This window comes from Acipenser ruthenus, chromosome 20 (assembly GCF_902713425.1).
Source record: "Acipenser ruthenus chromosome 20, fAciRut3.2 maternal haplotype, whole genome shotgun sequence".
Classification (NCBI taxonomy): Eukaryota; Metazoa; Chordata; class Actinopteri; order Acipenseriformes; family Acipenseridae; genus Acipenser; species Acipenser ruthenus.
In genome coordinates this window covers 20,557,941-20,585,082 of record NC_081208.1, presented here as the reverse complement: position 1 = coordinate 20,585,082, position 27,142 = coordinate 20,557,941, and the positions used below count along the sequence as shown (strand labels likewise).

At 37.7% G+C, this 27,142-nt stretch overlaps 1 protein-coding gene across 1 annotated transcript in view; it reads right to left on the bottom strand.

Moving 5' to 3' along the window:
- The window catches only part of pepd (peptidase D), a 129,099-nt gene extending 105,916 nt beyond the window's left edge, over window positions 1-23,183 (bottom strand). Inside the window, exons 1-6 of the mRNA XM_034904669.2 lie at window positions 23,030-23,183; window positions 21,299-21,482; window positions 17,359-17,486; window positions 10,862-10,925; window positions 3,164-3,211; window positions 2,411-2,472 (exon numbers count right to left, since the gene is read on the bottom strand). Of these exons, the coding sequence (XP_034760560.2) occupies window positions 2,411-2,472; window positions 3,164-3,211; window positions 10,862-10,925; window positions 17,359-17,486; window positions 21,299-21,482; window positions 23,030-23,091 (548 nt within the window). The 5' untranslated portion in view covers window positions 23,092-23,183. The remainder of the gene's footprint in view (window positions 1-2,410; window positions 2,473-3,163; window positions 3,212-10,861; window positions 10,926-17,358; window positions 17,487-21,298; window positions 21,483-23,029) is intronic.
- Between the last annotated feature and the right edge of the window lie 3,959 nt (window positions 23,184-27,142).

The following is a 27,142-nucleotide window of genomic DNA, read 5'->3' as shown; positions in this document are numbered from 1 at the left end:
AACATAAGTACAATACATATTAGGATATCATTTCCCAGTGTTAAAAGCGAGATCATACATTATTCTGTACAAGATTACAATTTGTATTACCGTAGGTGCAATACAAACATTTCAATAACTGTATTAAAAAGATCTACTTGCAAATTGAATCCTGGTGTTGAAGCAGAACGCAGAAATTGAGTAATTCGCTGTAGACATAATATATTGGTGCTAGATAATGGACTGAGGGGAGTGATGTGTTATTATGGTAATTGGTTTGCATTAGGTAGACTGTGATTAAGCTTTGAAGAGGAGTGCGCATGGAGTAGTTTGTACTTTTATCCCACATGTGAAAGTTTTAATGAACCTGTAAATACTACTTGTAGAGGAATGAATAATAGCTCTGGTCAAAGTGATTTCTTGACCTGTTATTCTTGGTCATTGTGCTGGAAGTTTTTCAGGCATTTTTAAACCATTGTTTAATAATATACTGAAAATTGTATTTACAAACAAAAACTTAATTATTACTGCATTGGTGCTTGTGTATTTGATGCTCAAAACAGGTAAAGGGGGAAACAGCTTTGGCCATTTACAGGTGGCATGGTGCCAGCAAGGACCATTACAGCTTCATCTCACAGCTCTGCAAGTGAGTGCTCCTCAATCCTGAGGCAGTGACAGCTTTATAAAATTTTTGCCACAGAACGGTTCATAGAATATAAACAATCACAGAATACAGCTGAATATTGTGTTTAAAACTAAGATCTTTATCATCAGGAATCCAAACGGTCACTTGACCCCAATACAGCAGTCCGTAGTAGTTGCAGCAACAGAGGGTTTTCAAACTCATACTATCTCCAATCACTGGGATGCTTAATGATGGGAAGTGACGAATGGTCGAATAGGATTTGCGCTTTGCTTTAGAAAGGGTAGTACAGGAGGCATGGCACCCAAACCCATCAGGAACATGCAAGATTCCAGTCCAGCAGCAGCCCAGCATCTCAACAAGCAGTGTCACCTCAATAGACACAGGACAGATTACCCAGTTTGCCTGGTAGGGTTGATCAGGTTAGAGTGTGCTCTGTCCAACATCCTTTTATCTTTTTGTCAAAAGTGGTCAAAATCTTAATGCTAGTCCTATAGAGGCCTGGCTAGAAATCCACTTACAAGTACACAAGTACAATCAATTAGGTGGCCTTAACTTAATTAGGTGGTGTCACTGGACACGTGTAATCCAATCGCACAACTCAACAGCATCGGATTATATATCATAGTGTGTTTCGGTCAGGATTTAGAAGCAATCACCTACTTGTAGAAACACAAGAGGGAGCTCCCATTGCACATCTCTAATGGCACCTGACTTTTAAACTTTGTCAGCCAGTACCACTGTTCTTAACCTTTACTGAGTGTTAAATTCACAAGAACCTTTTTTTTTTTTTTAAACGTAGCGATTATCTTATAAATTCACAGTTGTTTTATTTAGTTCATAATATTAATGTGCATGTAGTCTATATGGGAATTGATGACAGCCAATTAGAGGGGGGGATTTTCTTTAAAACCGGATATAAATAAATTCATATTATTCCATTTCAATAATTTTCTACGCAGCCTTCTGGGTTTCTATCACAACATAATTTTGCGTGCACCGTGAGCGCTTAGGGGCACAGCATGCCGGGAATCTGCAGCACAGCAGTCAGAACATGCAGAGAGCTATTAAGAGTAAAGGCAACCACACATTTCACATATTTTATTTGCGATTAGAGCTGGATATGTTGTACTCTGATAATTGATCAGAAAAAGCAAAATTACTTTACCATCATTTGGTCCCCCTTAAAAATATGTGTTTGCTGTAACCCAAAAGTTTAAACCACAAACTTTTAGTATTAGCTTACTGGTACAGTGCTCTGCTTTATAGCACAGATGGGAGCCAAGTAGTTGTGCAATTTGTGTTCTGCCTTATAACAAGAATCCAAGCGTTATTGGAATGGCATATGGGACTTATGACCACACAGACTTGTAAGAGCCACTGTAAAATGCCTTCTTATAATGTGGGAGAATGGCATGAAAATAATGTTTTCTGCTTTCTGTTTCAGGTTTATGCATCTAAAACTGTATTTGGAGAAGCCAGTGGTACATGTTGAAAAAGAAAAAGCACACAGGGTATGGTGGCTTTCAGCAAATCAATTTTACTGTGGCAAACAAAACATTTGTATTACTGATATGCGTTTTTCCTCAGACACTGGTACTGCGTGTTCTCCTAAAACATGTAACACTTTATTGCAGGTATGTTTAGCAGCCAGACATAAGAACATCGCAAATACATGTCATACCTGTGATCCCAAACCGTACTGATATTTGTGATTTTAATAATAGTCTGTTATGTTTCGAAAGAGGAATGCAATTAAATGAATTGTTAGAATTAATTGAAACTCACTGGCTGATTCCTTCAAATGAGGCTTCACGGCAGGTGCTTCCACTATCAGTATTCAGCCCACGCTGTAAGAGAGATGCACATATTATTTCACAATAAAAAAACATTTCTGATACCCTGAAGCAAAGTAAAGTCATCTGATCCTATAACAAAAACTTACAAATAAAAGCTGGTGCTGTTTGTAAACTAAAGCAGATCACTTTAAAATAAATAGATCTGTAGTACTTTGTGCCTGTAAGTAATCCCTCCATTGAACTGACTGAACAAGCATGCCAATTCAAGACTCTCCTAGGGACAATTTTTAGGGTTCATTTCAATTTAAGCAGATGCTTTAATTTAAAATGCAATGAACTGTGCTGTGCATGAGTGTGAATTGCTTAGAAAAAAAAAATATTTGTAGAATTGAGCAATCATTCTGTCAGCATACTAACATTTCTGGAAACAGGGTAATTCCTCACTGAAAGAAAATACTAATATCCGAGCATGAACAGCATCTTAAGGAAAGGTAATGAAGGAGAGAGATCTTGGAAGCGCACAGTACAGTACATTACATTAGACCTGAGATAATGAATATGAAGAACATGAAGTCTCCAATTGCCCACTGCCAATTTTTTTTTTTTTTAAGCAGTCAAGAGTAATTAAGAAACTAGCCATCTGTGCACTTCAGAAATCAGGTCAATAATGGGGATTGTAAGATTTGCATCTTATCTTTAGCAGCTTTATAATGTTTTAAAATGTAATTTCACACAATCTTACCAGGGTGAGAAGGGTAGATGGTCTCATATTGGACAAGACATCTGCAATCTGAACAAAAAAAAAAAAAAGATGCATTCAAAAAATTATATGTATTACCCTTGCATGAACTGTTGGATAAAATAAAACCTTCCTGGTTTACAAGTTACTTATTTTTAAAACAATAATTTAAAAGAAATGTCATACAATTCCCAACATCAATTTCACCCAAAGTAGGCCTAAATTCACGTTGCTTTTACGTTTGCTTTTTTAAATCAGTTTTACATAACTAAGCTACATAACTGACTATTGTCATAACATATAAGGCCTATATTTTAAATTACATTAATTCTCACACTATTAAAGTACAGATGGGTACAATTTCAAGATAATGTGAGGAAGTACATTTACAAATCAATGCAACTTCTTAATACCAAACATTTTCAGTTCAAGAAGCTCCCAGTTGCTGTTATCAGTGTGGCAAGACTTTCTTCAATGGATGCTTGTTTACAATATTCTCAGCCATGCAACACAACGATGAGTGGGTGGGGGGCAAAATTGAGTTTTTCATTCGGTAAATATATTGAGGAATGCATGCGATTCAATACAAAAATGCAGGACTGCTTTATGACCAGTGTTACTTCCCTGTTTTATGGTGATCCGTGTAACAAATTATTATTTTTTTTTTTGGTTCCTGGGTAGTAAGTGTTATTTCCTAATTGCTTATGCCTCAAAAGTATAGAACATGGCTATTATTCCCCACAAACTTTGCTTTTGTGACCAGGACAGTGATATTTTGAAATTTACCTATTTTCCAGAACATTCCAGACAGATTCAGTGCTGAGTAAACTTGGAGTAACTCAGACAGCTCATCCAGGAGCCTCAAAGCCGTGCTGCTCCATAATGGTAACAAGTACCCGTCTCTTCCCCTGGCTCACTCGGTGCACCTCAAAGAGGATTACAACAGCATCAAGACCTTGCTGGACACCTTGAAGTATGATGAGTACGGCTGGGAGGTCATAGGAGACTTCAAAATGGTGGCATTCCTGATGGGTCTCCAAGGCGGTTTTACCAAGTTTCCCTGCTATCTTTGCCTTTGGGACAGCAGGGACACCAAGGCGCACTACCACAGGCGGGACTGGCCACAGCGGACCGAGTTCTCTGTGGGGAGGAACAACGTCAAGTGGGAGCCACTGGTGGACCCCCGGAAGGTGCTGATGCCACCACTGCACATCAAATTGGGCCTTATGAAACAATTTGTCAGAGCTCTAGATAAGGAGGCGGCAGCCTTCAAGTACCTTCAAGACTTCTTCCCTAAGCTGTCTGAGGCAAAGGTCAAAGCCGGTGTCTTCGTCGGACCCCAGATAAAGAAGATCCTGGAGTGCAATGAATTCCCCAAGAAGCTCACTAGTAAGGAGAAAGCGGCTTGGAACAGCTTTGTCGCAGTGGTTCGGGGCTTCCTGGGCAATCACAAGGCCGAAAACTATGTGGAGCTGGTTGAGACTCTGGTGAAGAACTACGGCACAATGGGCTGTAGGATGTCCCTCAAAGTCCATATCCTTGAAGCTCATCTTGATAAATTCAAGGAGAACATGGGAGCGTACTCGGAGGAGCAAGGCGAGCGCTTCCACCAGGATATACTGGACTTTGAACGCCGCTACCAAGGACAGTATAACGAGAACATGATGGGAGACTACATTTGGGGGCTGATTCGTGAAAGTGATTTACAGTATAATCGTAAATCTCGAAAAACTACTCACGTCTAAATCTTTTGTAGTCATTTTTGTATTACTTTAGTATAAATACATGTTAATTTGGATTCATATGTTGTTTTTTTCTGACTATGTGAACAAAAAGACACAAATTCGCCTGTTTTCTCATTGGAAATAGGTAAATTTCAAAATATCACTGTCCTGGTCACAAAAGCAAAGTTTGTGAGGAATAATAGCCATTTTCTATACTTTTGAGGCATAAGCAATTAGGAAATAACACTTACTACCCAGGAACAAAAATTGTGTTACATAGCGTAATCATTCATTTTATTGGAGGATTTAGCTGAATCTCTCCCTACAAGGCACAGCTGGTATGTAATAATATATACAGCTCCAAACATTCAGAGGATATTTGCATATTAATCATGTACATACAGGCACCGAACCTGTAAAGAGCACCTAAAGAAATATCATTTGTATCCTAAAGCAGAAAATAAGAAAACAAATGAAAATAAAGAAAATATCAGCAGTGCTTTGTGCTTGGAAATAATCCCTCAATAGAACTGAATACAAAGCTATTTCAAGATGGTATTACTATCCCAGGGGAACATTTTGGGGTTCTTTCAAATTAAGCAGTGTAAGACAGCAGGGAGGGGGTTAAAGCCTCCCTGAAGAAAAAAACATGTGCGGAATGCACATTTGTTTAGTTTAATTGTTTTGCTTTATTGTTTAATTTAGTTTGTTAATTGTTTTATTATTAATTATCCCCTGCACCCGGTAGCTATTGTTAAATTAAAACCAGGTGCAGGGTATTAAAGGAGGGCAGTCATTTTGCTAGAGGCTGCTGAGGAGAAGGAGGCAGAAGAGGTGCTCTGTCTCCGAGTAGCCAAAGGGAATAAAAAGTAAGTGTGGTATTAAACCTGTGTTTTGTGTAAGGACGGGGAAACAGCTTAGCTGTCCCGTGTTAGACAGGGTGTTCCTGGAAGTTTTAGTTAGCGCTCCAAAAGAGCTAGGTGTTTATTTTGTGTTGTTTTGTTTTGTGTTCATTAAAAAAATAGTGCACAAGCACCGTAAAAATCCATTCCGGTGTGTTGGGTCGTGTTTTTAAAGGGGCAACGGACGACAATAAGTGACGGCCTGTTTACATTAGATACAGTGTTGCAAGATATCAAGATGAAAATAAATATCAGGGGGTAGGGGGATCAATGGTTTTTAACACAGTACGTTTTCAGAACAAGAAACGTAAAACTTATATTGATAAATGATTGAAATTATGAAATTGATGTGTTTTTGTATTACAGTGTATATATATATATATATATATATATATATACACACACACACATACACACACACACTCCATTACTGCAAGTGGACTGTCAAAAAGAACTGTAGAATGCATTGGAAGGCCAAACTCTGGAATAATGTGGTTAACAGAGACAAAGGAATAATATTTCAGTTTGAATATCAAAAAAAAAAAAAAAAAAAACTTAAAAAAATTACAAAATAAGTCAAATTATAAAGAAAAGCAAGAAACCAGATGTTGTAGGTCATGCCTAGCAACCAAAATCAAGGATGGATGGAGAGAGAGAGAGAGAGAGAGAGAGAGAGAGAGAGAGAGAGAGAGAGAGAGAGAGAGAGAGAGACAGAGAGAATGTAAATTGAGGTCTGTACAGAAAACAACATGGTAATTAACTTCATTATATATTAGAACACTCCAGACATACAATTATCTAAATATTCAGCGCCGTGTGGAAAGCAATAAGAACGAAGAATGGCATTCACCTCACCTTGATAACTATGCATTCCAAAGGCTTAGGAAGTTGTTTTGCATGCAGGAAAAACACAGAGTCCATCCACCCCACACTGGCTACAGTTTGTACACCAAGCCTTCAATCTTACTTTAAAAGTCTAGACAACTCTTGATCCCACAGGGAACAATGGAGTGCTCATTTTGCTGATTTTAAATGACAGCTTTCTCTTAAGTGGTAGACACATTCTCTGTGGATTTTAAGAGATATTACAAATCACACTCTTTAGGGTTTACTTTGTCATGTATATGGTACAGTATAGTTTAACTAGTAAAAACATAATGTATATCCTAAAGTTACAAAAGTGAGCTCAAAACGTCAAGAAAAATAACAATTTAATAAAACAAAACAGCACGAAGGTCCAACAATAATGTCCCTGTGTGAAGCAAAGGACTGAAATAGTGTTATAAAAGAATGAGGTTAATTCTTTTGGTTTCTTAATTATTTATTACCTGACATGAGCTTAAAATGCCCTTAAATTACATACTGTACTTTCTCCTGTCACATCCTTAATTTTGCCTGCAGATCATGACCTACAATTTCTGATTCCTTGATTTTATTAACAAGTTGGCTTCCTATACGTTTCATATATAGTCAAATTAAACTTACAATGAAATGTTATGTCTGTATAACACATGTCTCCCTGGTTTGGCCTTTCTGTGCATTCTGCTTTTTTTCATAAAGTTTAGACCTTGCTGACAGCCCATGTTTCCATTCCCACAAAATGTCAGAACACTATAAAATATGTAAAAAAAAATAAAATAAATAATAATAAAAAAACACTACACTTCTTAGAGACCTGTACACTAGTTATTTCAAGAATATTACCATTCTAATAAAAACAAAGCCCAAAGCCTCTACTGTGTCTGTGCTAGGCCAAGGTTGTATTGTATTGAATTGTCTTTGCTTGATAGGGAACTTTGCCAAACACCAGAAGCCTGTCCAGAGACAATCAAAAAGATTTTGTCACTGGCTGTTCCCATTTGAAAAATAAACCCATAAAACACTGATAAGAAACAAACAACTTGAGAGTGTGCCTAACCTTTTAACTGCCACACTAATACTAATAGTACTACTGCTAATAATAATAATAATAATAATAATAATAATAATAATAATAATAATAATAATAATAATAATAATCCACTGTGCCACAGTAAAAAGGCCACTTTGTTCTATTACATTTTTGTTAAAGCATTTTACAAACAGATAACATCAAATAATTAATTTAATCTAACAGAAAGCACTGCACTATTTTTTTTATATATATACATTTATAAGGGTTATGCTTGCGGTTTTAGGTATTTTCTAAGTGGATCACTTTAACCATTGCCATTACCTCGTGCCACCTAATTGATTACAACATCTCACAAGAGATCAACTACTTAAAATATATATGAAGAGATCTCTCGTCTTTGGAACAATATCAGAAACAGTGAACATGATGTTCCCACAAGTCAAAGCACTGAAAAGGTTAAAAGTCTGGTAGCCAAGATAGTACTGCTATCCTAAGATAATTATTATCCAGAGTGGGGTAAATTGGGCAACAAACACCCCATCCCCCAGCACCACAAACTAGCACAATGTCCAGGACAATAGTGGCATTTCTCTGCTGAGTGAATTGTAACATGCTACGATCTGGTTATTTGTCTGCAGTCAGCTGAAAGATAATCTGAAACCTTGGTCACAAAACATACTGCAGGAGGACAAGGATGCACATAAAGTACTGTGTATGAGATCCCTGATATCTGAAATGAAGCATGCCACCACACACACACAGACACACAAAAGAGAGACAGCAACATTTCGATTAAAGTCAGAAAAAGAATGAGAGGCAATGCAAGTCAGGGCCTTTGAGGTCATTAAACAGCAGCACGGATTTGTATCTGAGCTAGATGAGCTGCAGCAAGCCATTGGAAACAAATCTATAAAGTGAGATACAATATCGCAAACCTGGAGGGCCAGAGAAAAAAGAAATATGCAGGATGCTGTTGTTTTTCTATATGTTATACAATGTTTAGCCTGGATATTAAATTTCAAAAGGTTATCAGGCCAAAGTATGCTTTGCATTTATATTTGTATATATGTATATGTAATAAGTGGACTTATTATTTAAAGAGTTTCTGAAGCTAGTTTGGATATACTAAATAAAGTCCTAATATTCATTTGATGAGAACTGAGAACTGTGTAAGGCAGCATATGACAGCAGGATCCAGGGAAGGGAACCAGGTTGTTAAAAATAAGCCCTATATTTAGGTGAAGGTACATGTATTCTGATTTAAAAGTGCAGATGCATTTTATTGAAATGAAAACCGCAGTGTTTTTGAAACAAGATTTTGTGTTTTGTTTTTTCAAGGCCCTTGTTGGAAGTGAATGCTTTACCAATCTTTACTCATTACAACATAGAAAAAAAGTCTGCAAGGAAACACAAATCACAATGCATATATGTTTTTGCAAGATAAAGAGACAATGAAAAGCAGTAAGTTACTTTTCCTTTGCTCAGTAGATTACCTTCGAATCATTACTACTGAGAAAAAAGAAAAAAATGACATACTTCTGGCATTCTGATTATATTATAATTCCAGTTAATTAGAGGACTAATAACAAATTAAAAAGGAGATGTGTTCATTTTGACAACCTGCTTGGGCTCACTGTGATGCAAATTATTATACAGGGTGATAGAAAATACCACCCATTTTTAGCAGAGGTGATTAGGGAATGGTGCTGAGAAAGAATAGCCTTACACCAACAACAGTGGGATTCTAATCATACCAGCTGTGTGTATTTGACCAGGACAGATTTGGGAGTTATGCCACAGAGCACTTACATTGCTCCGAGCTGGAAAGAAACATAAAAGCAGCAGCAATCCACTCTGAAGGTTTGCCAATAGCAGCAGCAGGACTGCAGTGTAAGTCTTAAGCCCCATCCTATTCTCCCCCAGGCACTGAACAATAGCTAGTCATATAAACAGATCGCCACAAGCAATCTGCTATATTAATTTCGTACTAATGATTGTAGTTTCCCTTTGCATGCGATTCTATTTAATCCCCAGGGCTGCTTTATAAAAAAACGACAGCAGGTGTTGTTTCCGAAATAGACTATGAATATTAAAAAAACGCTGTATGTTGGTACTTCTTTTTTAGTGTATGTGTGTACTCCAAACATCAATTTGTATGTACAGACACGTCATATTTCTCTCGATACGAAAGATAGTCCAATCTGTTCCTTATCTATTTCCAGCTTTCACAGTTATGGCTCAAGGTTGTTTGATTTTCTTTTGACCTTTTTTGTAAGATACATACCTTTCGAAATTGGTTATTTGAAACAAGTAGGAGATAGACAACCTTCTTTTTTTTGAATATCAGAACAGAACAGGAAGATCAATGCCAAGTATAAAGCCAGTCAGAAAAGTGAAAATGATCATTTCAGCCAAAGGATCATCTACAGTCTCTCAGCATTGCCTCACCATGTTCATACTTTATTCCCCAGGCTGAAACACTCTGTATTACGCACAATTAGACAGTCTTTATAACACAGAGCGTACTACTATATAGTGTGTCGCAGACACAGCAAATAAGAAAATAAGAACAAGTCACCCCCAATAAAAGTACAAATCTTCAAAATAAGAGGTCCACTGATAAGGTTACTTATGCTAATAAGAGGAAATTGATTCTAAAGCCTTGATTATCACACATTTAACCACTATCATTCTTTTAGACGTTCTACCACCAGCCAACATGGGCTTCCCATGGAAACAGCAGATGTTTACAGCTGTGCACAGCCCTGAAGTGCCTTTGTGAGCGATGACTGCTGGGTTCAGAGCACTCGCAATCTTTATTCTTTGCGTAGACATGTAGAGGTTGTCAATGACCCCATTATAGGTAGATAATAGGCAAACATCACTTAGTATTTATTTAAATTAAATAATCTCTTTGTAGACAAAGTATTCAACAATAAAAGGAAGGAAGCAGCACAAACTGCGGCTGAAAGTATCACAGTGGGATGACACAAACACTGTGTGAACTTTCCACACCACTGATCTCATTGGTTCCATTTGGCATGCAAAATTGAAAATTATAGTTATGCATCCTAGTGAATCAAGCTGCTGTCATCACACTGTTTAATAAGCTCGTTAAGGTGTCTTTTAAGGAAACGAGAAGAAATTGAGAAGAAAAAGGACAAAAAACAGTTTCACTTACATCACAAGTGTAATGAACTTCATTAACTGCATATTTTTCTTTGAAGTGCTCCCGGGAATGAATCCTGTTAAAATAAAATAAAAAACACAAACATATTAGAGGCTAGATGTCTCAGTCTTGCACCTCTGGAGGACTGAGTTTAAATCAAGCTCTGATCCAAGTGACACACTTAATTCTTGAGGCTCAGGACTGAGTAGCAGGAAGGGGGTGTTCAGGTCAGGATTAAGGTGTGCTCTCTCTTGCAGAGCTGTGAAGGGAAGCACTCATGGTGCCTGCCTGCTGGCACGGTGTCTAAATGTAGTCTGTGCCACTGTCCTTAGCCCTTCATAAGCACTAATTATAAGCAGCACCAACATTAAAAAAAAATGTACTAGAAGAACATTGTGACTTTTGCCTGCTTGCTGTACGATCTCTCTGACTCTCTCTGAAAACATAGACACATACTGCAGAGGAAAAAAATGTCCTTAAATTATACATCAATAACTTGAAGAAACACTCAATCAAATATTAGAAAGTAAGACTTGAAAGTCAAACAGCCAAGTTTTCACCTTGTGTCTTCATCAGTTTCTCTTGTAAGCTTTACTAAAGTTTTTACCACAGATAACACTGAATGCATTTTAAGAAAACCATATGGTAAAGTGTACATTTTTATGCCACTGTTGAATGACCATTTATAACTCCCCTCAATGCTGTGTGTTTGGGGAAGCTATTACGCCATTCCTAATGATCTGTGACAATCAACTGTTAGAACACATAATTTCAGACAGTAACCTTTATTAATAAACCTTTGCATGGGGCTAAAGACACACATTGATTTCATGGTGCTCAGAAAGGTCAGGACGGGATTGTACATTTATGCCATTCATCATCAATATAGAGCGGCACAATACATTCCAATCAATAGGGGGCACTGTGGTGCAGATGCTAGCAGGTACAAAGTATAGAGAATATCTCTGTATCAACTGTTGTGAGTATAGGGGATATCAACCATGCAACTTAAGGAAACTCCCAAAAAAAAGGATAGTTTTTGTTTTATACAAATATGTTTTCTTGAGTTTTACTGAATCCGAGTCAGAAATAATAAATGATAAAAACAAGATTTTATTTATTGCAAATGTTGAGATTTAAAATGACATTGGTACTGTTAAAACTGTGGCGAGTTACTATCTCATGAGTGTTCAACCCCTGAGAACATATTTTAAATATAATTTGGTTTCTGCAAGTTCTCTTTTTACAGATTCACTTCCCAAAATCTTTCAGTAAACTGCTTCTCCTTTGGAGAGAAAAATAAGAAGCTATTTACCAGAGGTGCAACAATTAATTAATGCATCGATTATGGCTCATCTCACGCACAAGTACTTTGTATTTCTTTTTTAATAATCAGAAGTGTTCTAATTTGAATAGAAGTTGTGCCTTTTTGTTTAATTATTATGCACAACTGTGTCTTTAGTTATTGGATCGTCTGTTAAAAAAAACAAATGTTTGTTCTTTATTTTGAAAAATAAAACATCAATGCATCGATTATCGTTGCAATTTTTTTTTCTTACAACAAAATATTATACAACTGTACTCTGATTAAATAAAAAAGTATATTATATGTATGCACTATTTACCAGTTATGAATTTACTGTTCATCAATATTACAAAATCAGCTCGGCTCATCAGGCACCTATATTTTTTTTAGCCATGTTTATCACATGGAAATGTCTGATAAACAATGACATTATTAGTTGTGCAGAAATCCACTGAGCACCAAGTGCAGTTGTAATACACACACACAGTTAGTGCGCATTAACTAACCAAACTAAATTAATAACCGCACTCGATACTTGCTCTGAAAAGGATTAACTAGTGCGGTTGTCACTGCCCTTTGTAACTGAACTGTGTGTGTATACAAACCATATTAAGAGCAAAAGGTGAAAAAAAAACACATTTAGCCTGTGTGTGTACGTTTAAGTACTTTTTTTTTTTTTCAATTGGCATAACGGCCAGTCCTGAGAGACGTGATTGATATATATAAAAAAAAAAAAAAAAAACGTGCAATGTCAAGGTTGTTAACGTCGAACTAGTACACTGGCATGCTATTCTCACGCAGCATGACTTGGGCTGTATTATCTGTGCGTTGCTGTGACGTCACTCCAGTGAGCAGTTCCTATTCAAAGTGATAAACGAGTCATGCAGAGCGAAAGCAGCATGACCTGGGGCTGGACCGCGGCTCCGACATCACTACAGAGAGCAGGATATTGGGACCCCAGTCATCCGATCCGATGTAGAGCTAGCGCAGAATGACATGAGAATAATAGCACAAAGTACACACAATTAATACATATATATATATATATTGTATATTGTGAAGGGTTTTTGTCCTTCGGGTTCTTTTCCAGCACTTAAAATGACCCAGCCACACACGAAACTTGATTTTTAAAAGCGCAGTTGCGCTATTTTTTTAATAGTCACACAAAAAAACAAAATAAACAAAACAAACACTTAGCTCTTTTACGAGCACTAACTCACACACAGGTACACCCTGACTACCACGGGACAGCTAAGCTGTTTCCCCGTACTTACACAAAACACAGGTTTAACACCGCACTTACTTTTTAACTCTGGCTACTCGGAGACAGAGCACCTCTTCTGCCTCCTTCTACTCAGCAGCCTAGAACAGACTGGCTGCTCTCTTTAAATACCCTGCACCTGGCTCTAATTTACAATGATCACCAGGTGCAGGGGATAATTAACAATAAAACAATTAACAGAATAACAATTAAACAATAAGCAAATTAACCAAAATGTGCATACGCACATGTTTTCTGCAGGGAGGATATTAACCCCCTCCCTGCTGTGTTACACATCCTCCCCCTCAAGTGTGCAACACTGATCGGCCATTCCAAGGCCACCCCCTCCCCTAAAACACAACCACCCACCCTCGAGTCCACAAATGTCAATTTTCGCCCTCTTCCACGGGCGGACTTGAGGGTGGATCGGTCCACGTCCTGGCCCAGCCAGGTAAGGACCGCGCACCGGCGACGAGGGACCCCAACAGGCCGACAGGGGCGACCGGAGTGTAGGCCGGAGCACTGGAGGATGCAGCAGTGGACAGAGGTCTTCCCCTGGGAACCGGTGCAGTGATGTCCGATCACCCAGGGGAAGCGAAGCAGCTAACAGGGGGAGCAACAGCGACGTCTGGCAGCAGCCCAGCGACGTCTGGGTGCTCGGGGAGAGCGGAGCAGGGAACCAGGGGCAGAGCTGTGGCCAGTGTTGCAGACTCCTGGGCTCTAGGTCCAGCACAGGGAGGTCCAGGAAGGCCGGCAGGGTGTCCAGGAGCAAGGGGCGAGGGACCGGACGCAGCGACGCCGGACTGGACCGTAGGGGTGGTGGTCGGGGCTGTGGTGGAGGTATGCTTTTCGCCTCCCCTCTGGGCTCCGGAAGCGGCGGCTCCTCCCCTCTGGGCTCCGGAAGCGGCGGCTCCTCCCCTCTGGGCTCCGGAAGCGGCGGCTCCTCCCCTCTGGGCTCCGGAAGCGGCGGCTCCTCCCCTCTGGGCTCCGGAAGCGGCGGCTCCTCCCCTCTGGGCTCCGGAAACGGCGGCTCCTTCCCTCTGGGCTCTGGAAGCGACGGCTCCTCCCCTCTGGGCTCCGGAAGCGGCTCTGGTTCCACTACCGGTGTTTCCTCACCCAGCTCTTGCTCTGTTGTAGACGGTTCTGGTTGTGCCGCAGGCCACTCCCATTTCAGCGCAGCCCAGTCCGTCTTCTGGATCAGCAGTTCCAACTCTGTCGGTTCTGTTGGTTTTTGTGGGGGGAACCCTCGCTCTAGCCTTCGCCTTTCATTCTCTTCTCGTTGCCTGCGGTTGGCCTCTTCTTGTTCCGCAACCATCTGTTTAAGTATTGTCATCACCTCCAAACAGTCTCCAGTCTCCATTTTTATTTTCCTCGGGTCAGTAGTGCTGTTTACCGCTGCCACCATATGTGAAGGGTTTTTGTCCTTCGGGTTCTTTTCCAGCACTTAAAATGACCCAGCCACACACGAAACTTGATTTTTAAAAGCGCAGTTGCGCTATTTTTTTAATAGTCACACAAAAAAACAAAATAAACAAAACAAACACTTAGCTCTTTTACGAGCACTAACTCACACACAGGTACACCCTGACTACCACGGGACAGCTAAGCTGTTTCCCCGTACTTACACAAAACACAGGTTTAACACCGCACTTACTTTTTAACTCTGGCTACTCGGAGACAGAGCACCTCTTCTGCCTCCTTCTACTCAGCAGCCTAGAACAGACTGGCTGCTCTCTTTAAATACCCTGCACCTGGCTCTAATTTACAATGATCACCAGGTGCAGGGGATAATTAACAATAAAACAATTAACAGAATAACAATTAAACAATAAGCAAATTAACCAAAATGTGCATACGCACATGTTTTCTGCAGGGAGGATATTAACCCCCTCCCTGCTGTGTTACAATATATATATATATATATATATAGGAACTAGGAAGATGCATTTTGATCATATTTTATAGTATTATCGCAACCTTTTTTTTTTTACTTTTCCCCCGATGCCTTGCTTGCCCTGACCGCACGCCGCTGGTGTGTACTTATACAAAGAGAAACAAACACTTCTGTTTTTACAAGTCACTGCACGATGTGCAATTATTAACATATTTATTGGTTAGCATTATAATTTGTAAAAATAAAAAATAAAAAAAGGCCAGGTATTGTGTTAAGTAGTCTTAAGGAAGACACCCAGAGATGTCAGCAAATTTCCTTTCCAAACCAATACAGAAATTAACAGACCATGCCTCATGTACTGTAACTGCCAGTGTTCTCCTTTTATATTTTGACAGCTGAGTGTAACACATATCATCTTGGTTATGCTCCATACACAAGCAGATTGATATGTTACCGAACAAGTGGGAGTCTTTACTGCACAGTTATATATGAACAAACGACAGAGATCAGAATTTTACACCTCTTCTTTGAGCGTCCCATTTTCTGTCCAAGATGCTGGGTCACTGCTCACTGCAGTACCGCAGGTGCCATTGTGTCTGTAATATTGAAAATCAATTGCTTAACTGCTCAGCTGTTCCCCAGGGAGATTACAATCAAAATCGATAGAGCACCATACCGTCTACCCACACGCAAAAACACACTGCATACTATAAAAGGCATTTGTGGTTGATATCACGGGGCTCTATCTTAATGATCTCAACATCAGCAGTTATGAAAACCACTAGCATAAATAAATCCACCTTTTACCAGTTGAAAATAAAGTGGTCACATTCCTGAGTAACTCCCTATTTTCAAGGAAGGAAGACTGTTATTTTAAAAGTCAACACACCCAACCCTCTGCAGAGAGGTTAAAAATGGATATACCAACACAAGCTTTCGCTGTGGGGGTATACAAGGGCTGTAATGAATCTGTCCATTGAGAAGTGCAGAATCAATCCAGAATTGATGATTGCTTCAGTGGAATTCAACAGGAAACTAGAAATTAAGAGTTTTTGTGACCAAAGCATCCCCAGGGTTGGAATGTAATGGAGATGGTACATCTGATTGAACAGTTTACAAACATGCAGTAAAATGTATATGTAAAAAAAGACCTGCATAATGTATGGAACTTATAATACAGCGCCAAAAGAAAAGAAATCTTAAATTGTGTGGTCACTATTTACCGCTATGGTTGAGATTTTAAAACATGGCAGTGAAATGGTTAATTTTTACCGGATCCCATCTGTACTGGAACTTAACTGAGAGAATTACAGAATACAGCTATGTACCAAGTAGGAAACGATTTTCTCTTAGCGTTGGGTCTTTACTGTCTGGAAACAATGACCCCAGCCACTTTACTGTAGATCACAGATCAAAGTGAGGAGTTAATGTTAGTCAACAACTTTTTTTTGAAGTGATCAAAGCGAAATAGCAGTGTCTGAGAAAGATATATACTGTAAAAAATGGTGTATAAATCACACCGGTGTATAAATCGTGGGCCCCCCCCCCCCCCCCCCCCCAACTATTTGAGACAACAATTTTAGGAAAAAGCGTATAGGTCACACCGGTGTATAAGTCGCGTCCCCCTTTTTAGCACCCTCTCAAAATACCTAGAAACTAGACTTATACAAAGGATTTTACAGTAAACTGCGATGCTTAATAATATATTACAGTAGATTACATGTAATTCAAATGTACAAGCCTGGCAGACAAACAATTTGACGAGTGTCATTTTCAATTATAAATAACAGTATCGGGGTCTGATGGACCAAAGCTCTCAGATTTTTAATGCCCCGATGATTATGACGCAATATTCTTTTTTACTCTCATTCTGAATATAGAATGATACACGTTATCCTCTACAAAATGTTATTTGGAATGACGACAAGAGTAATCTCTCTGGCAGAGATTGAAATCTACTTGCTCTTAAAATAAACAAGACACACAGGGGGCTGACTTCATAAAAGACACAAGAGGAAGTGTAGTAGTACAAAAGTGCTGCGGCTTACTTTCCCATCCAGGTTGCATAACTGTCCGGCAGCTTGGGGACAAAGATGATGGCTTTCCCGGTGTCTACATCAATAGCTCCATAGCAGCCAGCCTCAGTCACTCCAAAAGACCAGTGGAAGAAAGATTCCTATACAACAGAAGTCAGTTTTTCAGTCAATTTTGATAAGCAAGCTAGTATTTCATTAACATCGACAGTAATGTACACTTTCCAATGTTGTGTTGTTATCAAATATCATCCTCATACTGTATAACAAAGCCCAGTATTATCCAGCTACACTATGAGTTCTTAAACCCATATATAGCTCTAACTATTACGGACCAATCACGTATATTATACCTTCCTTTTTGAAGTGTTTTTTTTTCCCCCTGACATGCCCACAAGCCAGGATGATGGATCATAAAGACTGGGCTGGTACTCTCCAAAGGCTGTAAATAACAGAATGAGGGCAGGCGGGCTTGTTGAGAAGGCGCTAAATACCCTCCTTTACAAACCTCCTGTCACATTACATTTAAACAACAGCAGAAAAGAATATATACATTTCTTCCAATACAAGTCTGGGGAGGGGTAGTTTGCTATTGGCATCTTGCTGCTCATTCCTAAAAGGCACACCGTTTCAGACTACTTTACTGAACAGTTGTATTGTTTATTCAGGATTTCTCAGTTGCTCATAATTCTGGTGTAACTACTGTGGGGGAAAAAAAAAACCCAACAAAATAAGGAACCTGACTCAAAAACTGTTATTGCTCTGAAACAAACACAGGAAACATTGTTATGGCATAAATTAATTCAACGGCAAATCCAAACAAGACCTTTTATTTTCAGATGACATCATGGTCAGGGTTAAAACTGGCAAATTGCACACTCGTGTCTCCCTCAATAGTTCATGCAGTTTTAACAACAGGGAACAAAACTAATCTTCAGCTGATTTTGATTTCACAGGTAGGGCATTACAGACAACTGCAAAACATGCTACAGTATGCTGTATGATCTGGTATTTGAGGAAGCAGCACTTTCAAAAATCTACAGTGTGGTACTTGAAACGTACCCGAATTGAATACATTAAAAAAAAAAAAAAAACCTCAAGCACAGAAGAGCTTAAGCACAGCAATAAGGGGACCAGCCATAATACTGATTACGCTTATAATCCTCCCCAATTCTCTAATCTCACTTTTCTATTTTCCTTCAAAAAAACATTTCTTATCTTAATTTTCCAAGTCTGACTTGGCTACTGCACGTGATCTGCTGTAACTAGTGCCACTCACACCTATGCAAGGTTACTGTCTGCTCCACGCAACATTAACATATACACATTCCTCTACATGGGGCCATTAAAGAGATCCTTCCCACCTTACCAGTTTGCGGTGGAGTCCACATCATCCAGTGAATCAAAACTCGTTTCAGCATTCAGAAACACTTCCACCCAAAATGTTTGCCATTTCATTTATTATGTTTTCTTTACTATTTCTAAAAATGATATGTACACCTCTTTAGAGGGTAGAGATATACCGAATTCACAATAGTATCAAAGGTAAACAGTAACAGCTTAGCCAAAATATGATCCGCTCCAGTAAAGGTTTTCCACTCCGATCCAGTCATTTCTCCACCTTGTGTCCTCATATCAAAAACATGCTCACACTTCTTTTACAGACAGTCAGGTCAAAAGCACATAGACTTCTGCTGAACAGTAAAATGATTTGGCAATTAAAAATGCTAAAATTTCAGTCAACACAAATGATAAATATATGATAAACAATCTATGCATCACAGCTGTCTAATCTTTTTTTTTCTTTTACACTAATAAGGAGATATTTCCTCGATTGGATTTCCATAATTAAACACTTGAGCAAAAAGCTGCTTACCGAAAAAAAGAATAACACACACACACGCCAACTAACTATAGAAGACAAGAAGGCACACAAAAACATGATTCATTGAAGAGCCATGGTTAACCTCTTTAGTGCCAATGATGAAGGCCTTATGTCTTACGATACTGATGAAAAATAAGGTCTCAAAGTGATTGTAGTTTGAAAAATACATGTACTTCCCTCAGTTACTAGCCAGCTGCTTCCCCCGTGACTAAAATGCTTTTCAGCCAGTAAGATGCTTGACCCCTGGAGGCTGCTGCAGAGAAATAACCTAGGAAGTGCAAGTGCAACATATTTCCTGGAAAGAAAGGCAAGCAAACTGGAAACGTTGTTTTGATTTCTATAGCGCCACTTTTAAAATGAAAATATACTGTACATTTGCTAAATCATTTGTTTGGTTATTTTTGGTTTTTTTCGGTTTGGGGGGGGCAGCATTTTATAAGCTGCAAGATGATACTTTTTATTCTATATAGATTTTTAGAATATTCAATTTCTGATATCCTATCATGTGTGAATTTCTGAAGTGAGGTGTTTTTTTTTTTAATGATCACAAAAGGTATAATCACTTTCAATTCTGCCCCCTCTGTGACTGTTGCACTTGTGAATTAGTAAATGCAAAACCTCTAGACTAAAATCAGATGCAGGGGGAGCAGAAATTACAGGATCATTGGGACTTCAATAAAGACGGTCTATAAATCTTTCCAGAACACAGGGCAGTGTTTAGAAGAAACACTTCTTACTGCACCTCTGCCTATCTCTTTTCCTGCGTGATTGTGTCTCTATTATTCATACAGTATCCTGGTCATGAATCAACTGTGAAGTGAATCCTAACAGATACTTCTGTATAAGTTTGCAGGAACAGCCCTTCCGTTGAAAAGTCGCACAGCTGTGTAGATATATTTTTTGCCTTTATTGCCAATTTGTATAGGTTTGTGAACATGCAAATTGACAAGTTTCTTATATTTGCTTTGTTGGTCGGTATGTGTTTAGCTGTAACATGCATATTTTAAGTTCATGTTAAGTTCCACCAACACCCATGTTTTAAGGAATAATTATATTAATAATAATTATAAGTGATGTTTTTTAATGCTGCTTCAGTCTTTAAGTCACTTTTAAGTATAAAGAAAACCAGGCAGCAGGGTTGACAGTTGTTGCTTCACTTATAATTCAGGCTTGTAACTCCACTTATTATGGTTAAGAAGTGTATTATGGTTAAGAAGTGAAACATTTACAGCTACTAATCTACTGCTGTTAATAATCTGCAGAAAGTACTTTCACCTTGTTTTTCTAGATTGATACTGGTACCAAAGGCTTCTGTAGAACAGGTGCAGTTTCTTCCAGATTTCAAACTCAATTCAGGTAAGCAGTCAACTATCTCGTAAAGTTGTACAACCCTGTACTGTTTAAAAACAGTTTTTATATATCAAACCCTTAGGTCAGTAGAACACCCCCCCCCCCTCCCCCCATGGTTGTAACATAATCAGAAACATCAGAATCATAAAGTCCTAAATACCTGTATCCACATTGCAAAAATGTAACTGTGATCTACGAACACACAAGTGTCTCCATATAACCCTAAGATTCTGATAGTCTCAATAATAGCTAAAATGGGTTACAACTGGGTTAGCGGTTCTCTACATATGGAAAAAATGTAAGCATGAACTATTTGCATGCTAAAATACAGGACCAATGGGTGCTTCTAACTGTATCACTTTCTGATACTCACAATAACTTGTGGTAAAGTTTCAGCGCAATATAAGCGCTGAATATAAAACTGTATGTGTTTGTTTTTTCTATCGGAGTTAAAAGACCAAGTTAAATTATTCTCTGGATATAACTAGTGTAGCAACATCAGTCAAGAACAGCTATCTAAAAGAGATAAGGGCAAGCTGTAGATCTTAATCAATAACAATTATAGTAAAAAGAATGCAGGAGTCAGCATTCTTGAAACAATAAGAGGTAGCCCTGCTACGCTTATTAAAATATAAACATGTGACAAAGATGTATGTAGGTACGGGAGTCGGGAAATGGATTTTAAAACTAACCCTTTGGTATTATCCCTAGTGAACTTACCTGGCGAAAGAGCTGGTCAGTGTCTGTGCAGTATCTCTGGGTTTGCTCCCCTCCCTGCAGCACCACAATGGAGTTCCTGGCCAACTTGGAATTAGCTCTCAGGCGTTCACAAAGCCTGCGCCGGTTCTCTGCAAAGAGGCTCATAGACACGCTCAGCGTGTCGTTCCCCAGCCAATACACGGGTCTAGTGGAGAAAGAGAGCAAGAAATACATGTTAGCTTTTAAGCTAGTAATAAGATCATATGTACCACAATACATGTGTTGGTCCTGATGTGCTATTTTGTGTGATATGTTATAAGACAAATGAGAGGGAAGGCATGTATTCGTAGTATATTCATCATTCGAAAACCATATGGTGGAAGTAGCTATGTAATGCTTTTGGTTACCTATCACGATACACACGTCTACTGTATGAAACCAAATATATGGAAGTATCACAAGGCTTTAATGTTTTCACAAATCCCTCATTGTGGAGAAAAAAATACAATCTACAGTAACATGTGAGAAAGTGGTTATGCTACAGATAAGTAAGTTTTTTTTAAGCCTGGTTAATTACCCATTTGTGACCCTTAGAACAGCCTAACATAATCTATCTCTAAATTGCAAGCTTAGTAGAAAACAAAGCCGATAAGATAATTCACAGCTAAGCCTTTTAAAAGACCAAAGTTTAAGATATTGCAGTGAACCATGCACTTGGCTGGTTAGTTAAAACTTAATTTATTACCCCCCCCCCCCCCCTACAAAATATGTGTGTACACATTATAAAACTGTACAGCCAAGTTACAAATCGAACATAGCACGAACAAGATAAAAAAACTTCAACTGGCATTTTGCTATCTCAGACTACAGTATGTATTAATGACTGGAAATTGCAACACAAGTAATTTAAGAAACTGTCAGCTTTTTATTATCATTTCCATCTAATGCTGTCTCTGTTTCTTATGTCTATACTGTACATCATATTTTGCACAGCCAGATGATTTAAAGAAACCCAATGTTTTATTTAGACATATATTCATCTTTTTTTTAAATGTATGACTCCAATTGAATAGACGTTAAAGCTATTCCAGGTTTGTCTGGTATGCATAGTGTTAATGAACTGTACAAAAGATGCACACTTTTATTATTATTATTTTTATTATTATTATTATTAATAATAATAATAATAATAATAATAATAATAATAATAATAATAATAATAATAATATTTCATTATTTAGCAGACGCTTTTATGCAAAGCGACATCAGAAATTAAACAAAATATAAAAATACTAAATACATTTTTTATGTTTCCTATAAGGAAAATAGAAGAAATAAGGACACAGAGAGAAGTGGCAGCTGGAAAGACATATAAAGCAAATGTAAACATTTTAAATACATACATACAAACTAACTAACTAATAAAATAACACATGCCCCATGTATCAACTATGCCTTGAGAAGTACTGTGGAAAAAGTTTAATCCTAGTATGAGAAACTTTAAAAACTAAACTGTTAAGATCTTAAGAGTCTGCCTGTGCTGTTAGATTTTGACTGACGCTGCTAACAGTTCACTGTTGATTCATAGAACCTCAGCGATGGAAAAAAAAAAAAAAGTGTGTGTTTTTTTCTATTTCAAGCTCAATCAAAACATTAATATCCAACAACGAACCATACATTGTACATACAGAACATTTATTATTATTTAAATACCGTTATTAAAGCGGTGATAAGTACAAATCTGAAACTTACTGTTGTCTCGCAGCCATGTTCACAGTCAGACTTTGGCTATCACGTGATCTGTCATATGACATCCTCGGGTAGGTCAGGTGATTCTATATGATACTATGGACATGATTTGTTGCAATTTCAGATGCGGCTTTTAGTTCTGTATGCAATATTGAAATTGCAAACGTAAGCTAAGGTCACGGCTTTTACGCCCAGCTTTACGTAGCTTATCTTGGCTTTGCCTACTGCAGTCAGAAACTATTGTGCTTATTGAATAATTTTATCATATTTAGAAACTTAATTAGAAACTTTTTTTAGTCATTTTGACGAGTGCCTTTATAAAAAAAAAAGTTAAACCTTAATAACTAAAAAAAACATGTTCAAATACAAATGCACGTGTATTAAATCATCAGAATGCACTGCAGTATACCATAGGAAAAGCAAAGTACTAGTGGTGCGTGGCAATGCATTGATCTGTACAACGTAGTTTTATAAGGGTTTAAATAATGGCATCTATGAATGGCATCTGTTGTGGCTTTTGCCATTAGAAATCCTTATTTAGCTTTGAAATACAAACTATGCGTAAAAAGTAATTTGTGCGTCTCAAAGAATTAACAGGTGGCGTACCACAGCTTGAGGAAGAATTATGCATATACAAATGTTTATTAAGCCATGATGCTTCAGCATGTATTACTTGTTTTCAGCAGTCATCAATAATAAGACTGGGAACATCTGTTTATTTTACTGTAAGAATTGTTATGGGAAATGTTTGGGGTATTGGTTCAGCGATTGTTTGACTTGCCATGCCTGTGTGATTGACGCAGGGATTGTTTAGCTAAGACTGGAGAGAGAGAGAGAGTGGGAGTAAAGAAATGATGACTGTTCTTGTTGTTCAGTGATGTGTACAGATCTGATTTAAATAAACCAGCTAAGTGTTTCAAGTACCAAACAGCCTCATCTGATTCTCTGTTAAGCCCCCACGTACAACGCTATTACAGTTCAGTCTCCTTACCCATGTAACTGATGGCCATTTTGTTGAATTGTGTGCTTTTGGGATTCAGGCCTCTGTTTACCAGAGGCTTCATTAGTATGTCTTGTGACCAAATCAAACTTAGGCCTCCAGGAATAAAGCAGTATAAGAACATTTCTTGTCAGATTGTCTGTATAGTATTGACTGTATGTATGTCAGACTGCAATACAAATGAATAAAAAAAGAAATAACCTGGTATAGTAATGCTTTTTTGTAAATGGTGTTCATGAGATAGTTCAAGATGGAGCCTTGTTATTCGAACCCTTTCTGACAGTCACAACAACTATGATTTGTTTTTAAGAGACGGTCTATTGCAGCATTTGCATGTTATGTAAGCAAGAATTAATTGTCAGAACCATCACTCCCCGAGATTAGAACAGTAATTACTGCTTCCATGAAGAGATTAATTGCAGTGAGGTGCCTCATCTACGGACAGAGAACGAGGCTCAGATCTCTAGGTTACCTTAATCCTCATTTTACCTCCTCAGATACTTTGTGATCATGAAAATGTTTGACTTCAGACGCTAATTATGTTTAAATTTGTGATTTTACATTACAGACAGGCACCACAAATGCTTGCTACACCTGAATCAGTATTTGAACTGAGCAATGAAACCAGTATTTTGCGGTACTGTATATGAAGTATTCATTTCAAATGTATATGCCCTTTTATTTTTTTAATTTTTAATTTTTTACGTTATATTATTTCATTGTGTTTGCAATCATTCTGAGGGGTCGCTACAATATTAAATTATCATCATTTAACGGTAGTTACTCCTGCTGAGTTATGTACAAAACAATATTTTAGCATCACTGGATAGTGAGATACACAGTGAAAAAACAGAAATAAACTTCTTGTTCTCCTTGTTTGTTTAGAAATATGTTGTAAATGAAGACGGATCGTCACAAAACTCTGCATACTTGTAGGGATTGAAGTGAACCAGGGAATGTTTGAACTCTGCAGTACAGTAATACTCAACTCTGTCCCTCGAGATCTAATCCAGTCCAGGTTTTTACTCTAAGCAGGTTCTAGTGTAGTTAATTGTGCTATGAGGCAAAACTAATTTAGGATCTGGTTGGAATCAAGACCAGGAATGGAATTAATCTTGTGGGCCAGAGTTGAGTACCAGTGCTGTAGTACTTGTATTTTTTAAAATACATTTCCCATGTTTTTTTTGTTTGTTTGTTTTTTAATTTTTTATTTATATTTATTAATTTTTATTTATTTTGCATTTACATATCTAACTACCTCTCATGTTCACTGGGGGCTGTATGATGAAATATGTGATGTCAGCATGATGTAGCAAGTCTCCAACACTGAATACATGGGTATTAATCCCAGTGGTGAAACAATTTGCATGTGCCTGAAATATATAACACACTTGAGGTTTCAAATAGGCCACCGGGAGGATTAATCGAATAATGAATGTTTAATTGAGGAAAAAAATGTAATAGAGATGTCATTTTAAATATTTCATGTTTAACAATAAAACCAGGGATGGAAATAAGACTCCCATTGCAAAGCAGTTTAATCCATGTCTGGTTTTACTTTGAGTTTAATAAAACACACCTGATCTTGTTACTTATACACTGGGGCTAATCAAGCTCGTAAAAAAAAAAAAAACCTGGAATGGGTGAAACTGCTATGCAATAGGAGTCTTATTTCCATCCCTGATAAAACCATTGTGTATGTGTTTAATTGTAGAGTTATGTATACCTTTTTATTAATTATTTAAATTAAGAAAGGACTATAAACTATTCTGGAAATTTGAAGTATGATAAAGAAGGTATGTTACAGTACCTCACTGAAGTATAATATGTTCTACAATATAGTGACAGTTATAAACATGTACACAATTTATTTTTAAACATGAAATATTTAAAATGACATCTCTATTTCTTTATCTTCAGATTTTTCTTTCCTGTTTTTAACCTAAATGTCTCGTTGAATGATCCAAGGTCATTCTGAGGTTTCTAATCTGGGATAATTAATTGATAACTACAGGGCACGCAAGGGAGACTTGTTTCCTAGTACTCTAGTTGTAGCTATTACTTCATATGACTTGTACTTCAGTCTTTCTGTGTTTCAAAGTAAGTGTTGCGAAAAAATAGTTCCATAAATATGACCTATTTGCACATTTTAGCTACATAGAAATGTGCAGTTTTTAAAGAAACACATTTTACTGTAAAAATGAAGAAAGTGGACAACGCTTTCATCAGAGTATATGGCAGTTTGCTAGTGTTTTTACTAGTTTTGTCAAGAGTTCATGACTGAGTGATTAAAATTGTAGATAGACATTATTTTTAGTTAATAAAGCCATAATTGATATATGGGTTTACAGTAATTTAGTACAGTATACATATTTCCAGTATATAGATCTGTCACTGTTTTGATCACTACGATAGACCCCAGTATGATATATTTTCTCAAATTTTAGTGCCAGCTCATTCAGGTACAGGAATGCGCAATGGCCTTTCTTTTTACCTGTAAATAAATTGTGTGGTTTTGCATCGTGGGCCACTGCAGCATGACAACAGTAATAAGCCAGTCAATGCAATTTAGGTACCCGCAGTGCACCCTATGCACACAGAAGGCTCCACTGATGGAGAATGTAGAGCAGTAAACAGATTAGACACCTAGAGATTCTATTTTAGTGAAAAGCAGAACATGATTGGGAGACTCTCACTGTCCTTTGAACACAAGGTACTACTGCTTTAGGGTTAGCAGTTCCATATGGAGCTGTATCCAGCGAAGTGTAAGGTTTACCATTTCATTCTCTGGCTGGTCTGAAACATGCACAGATCTAATACATAGATAAGCAAATGGATAGATAGTGAATTATAGCATTTGATATATCATTTATATTAAACAAAAAGAAAAGACTATAAATTATTCTGTGAGTTTTGAGTCTGATAAAGCAGGTATGTTACATTTGTTTTACAGTACCTCGCCGAATTGTAACCTGTTCTGCAATATAATCTTAGATCTAATTATATCAAGTTGGTAACAGCCCTTATGTGTTATTGCCAGGGCAATTTAAATAAACTGTGAAAAGTCAACATTGATCAGTATTAATCTCAATGCCATTATGTTTGTCAGTAATGTC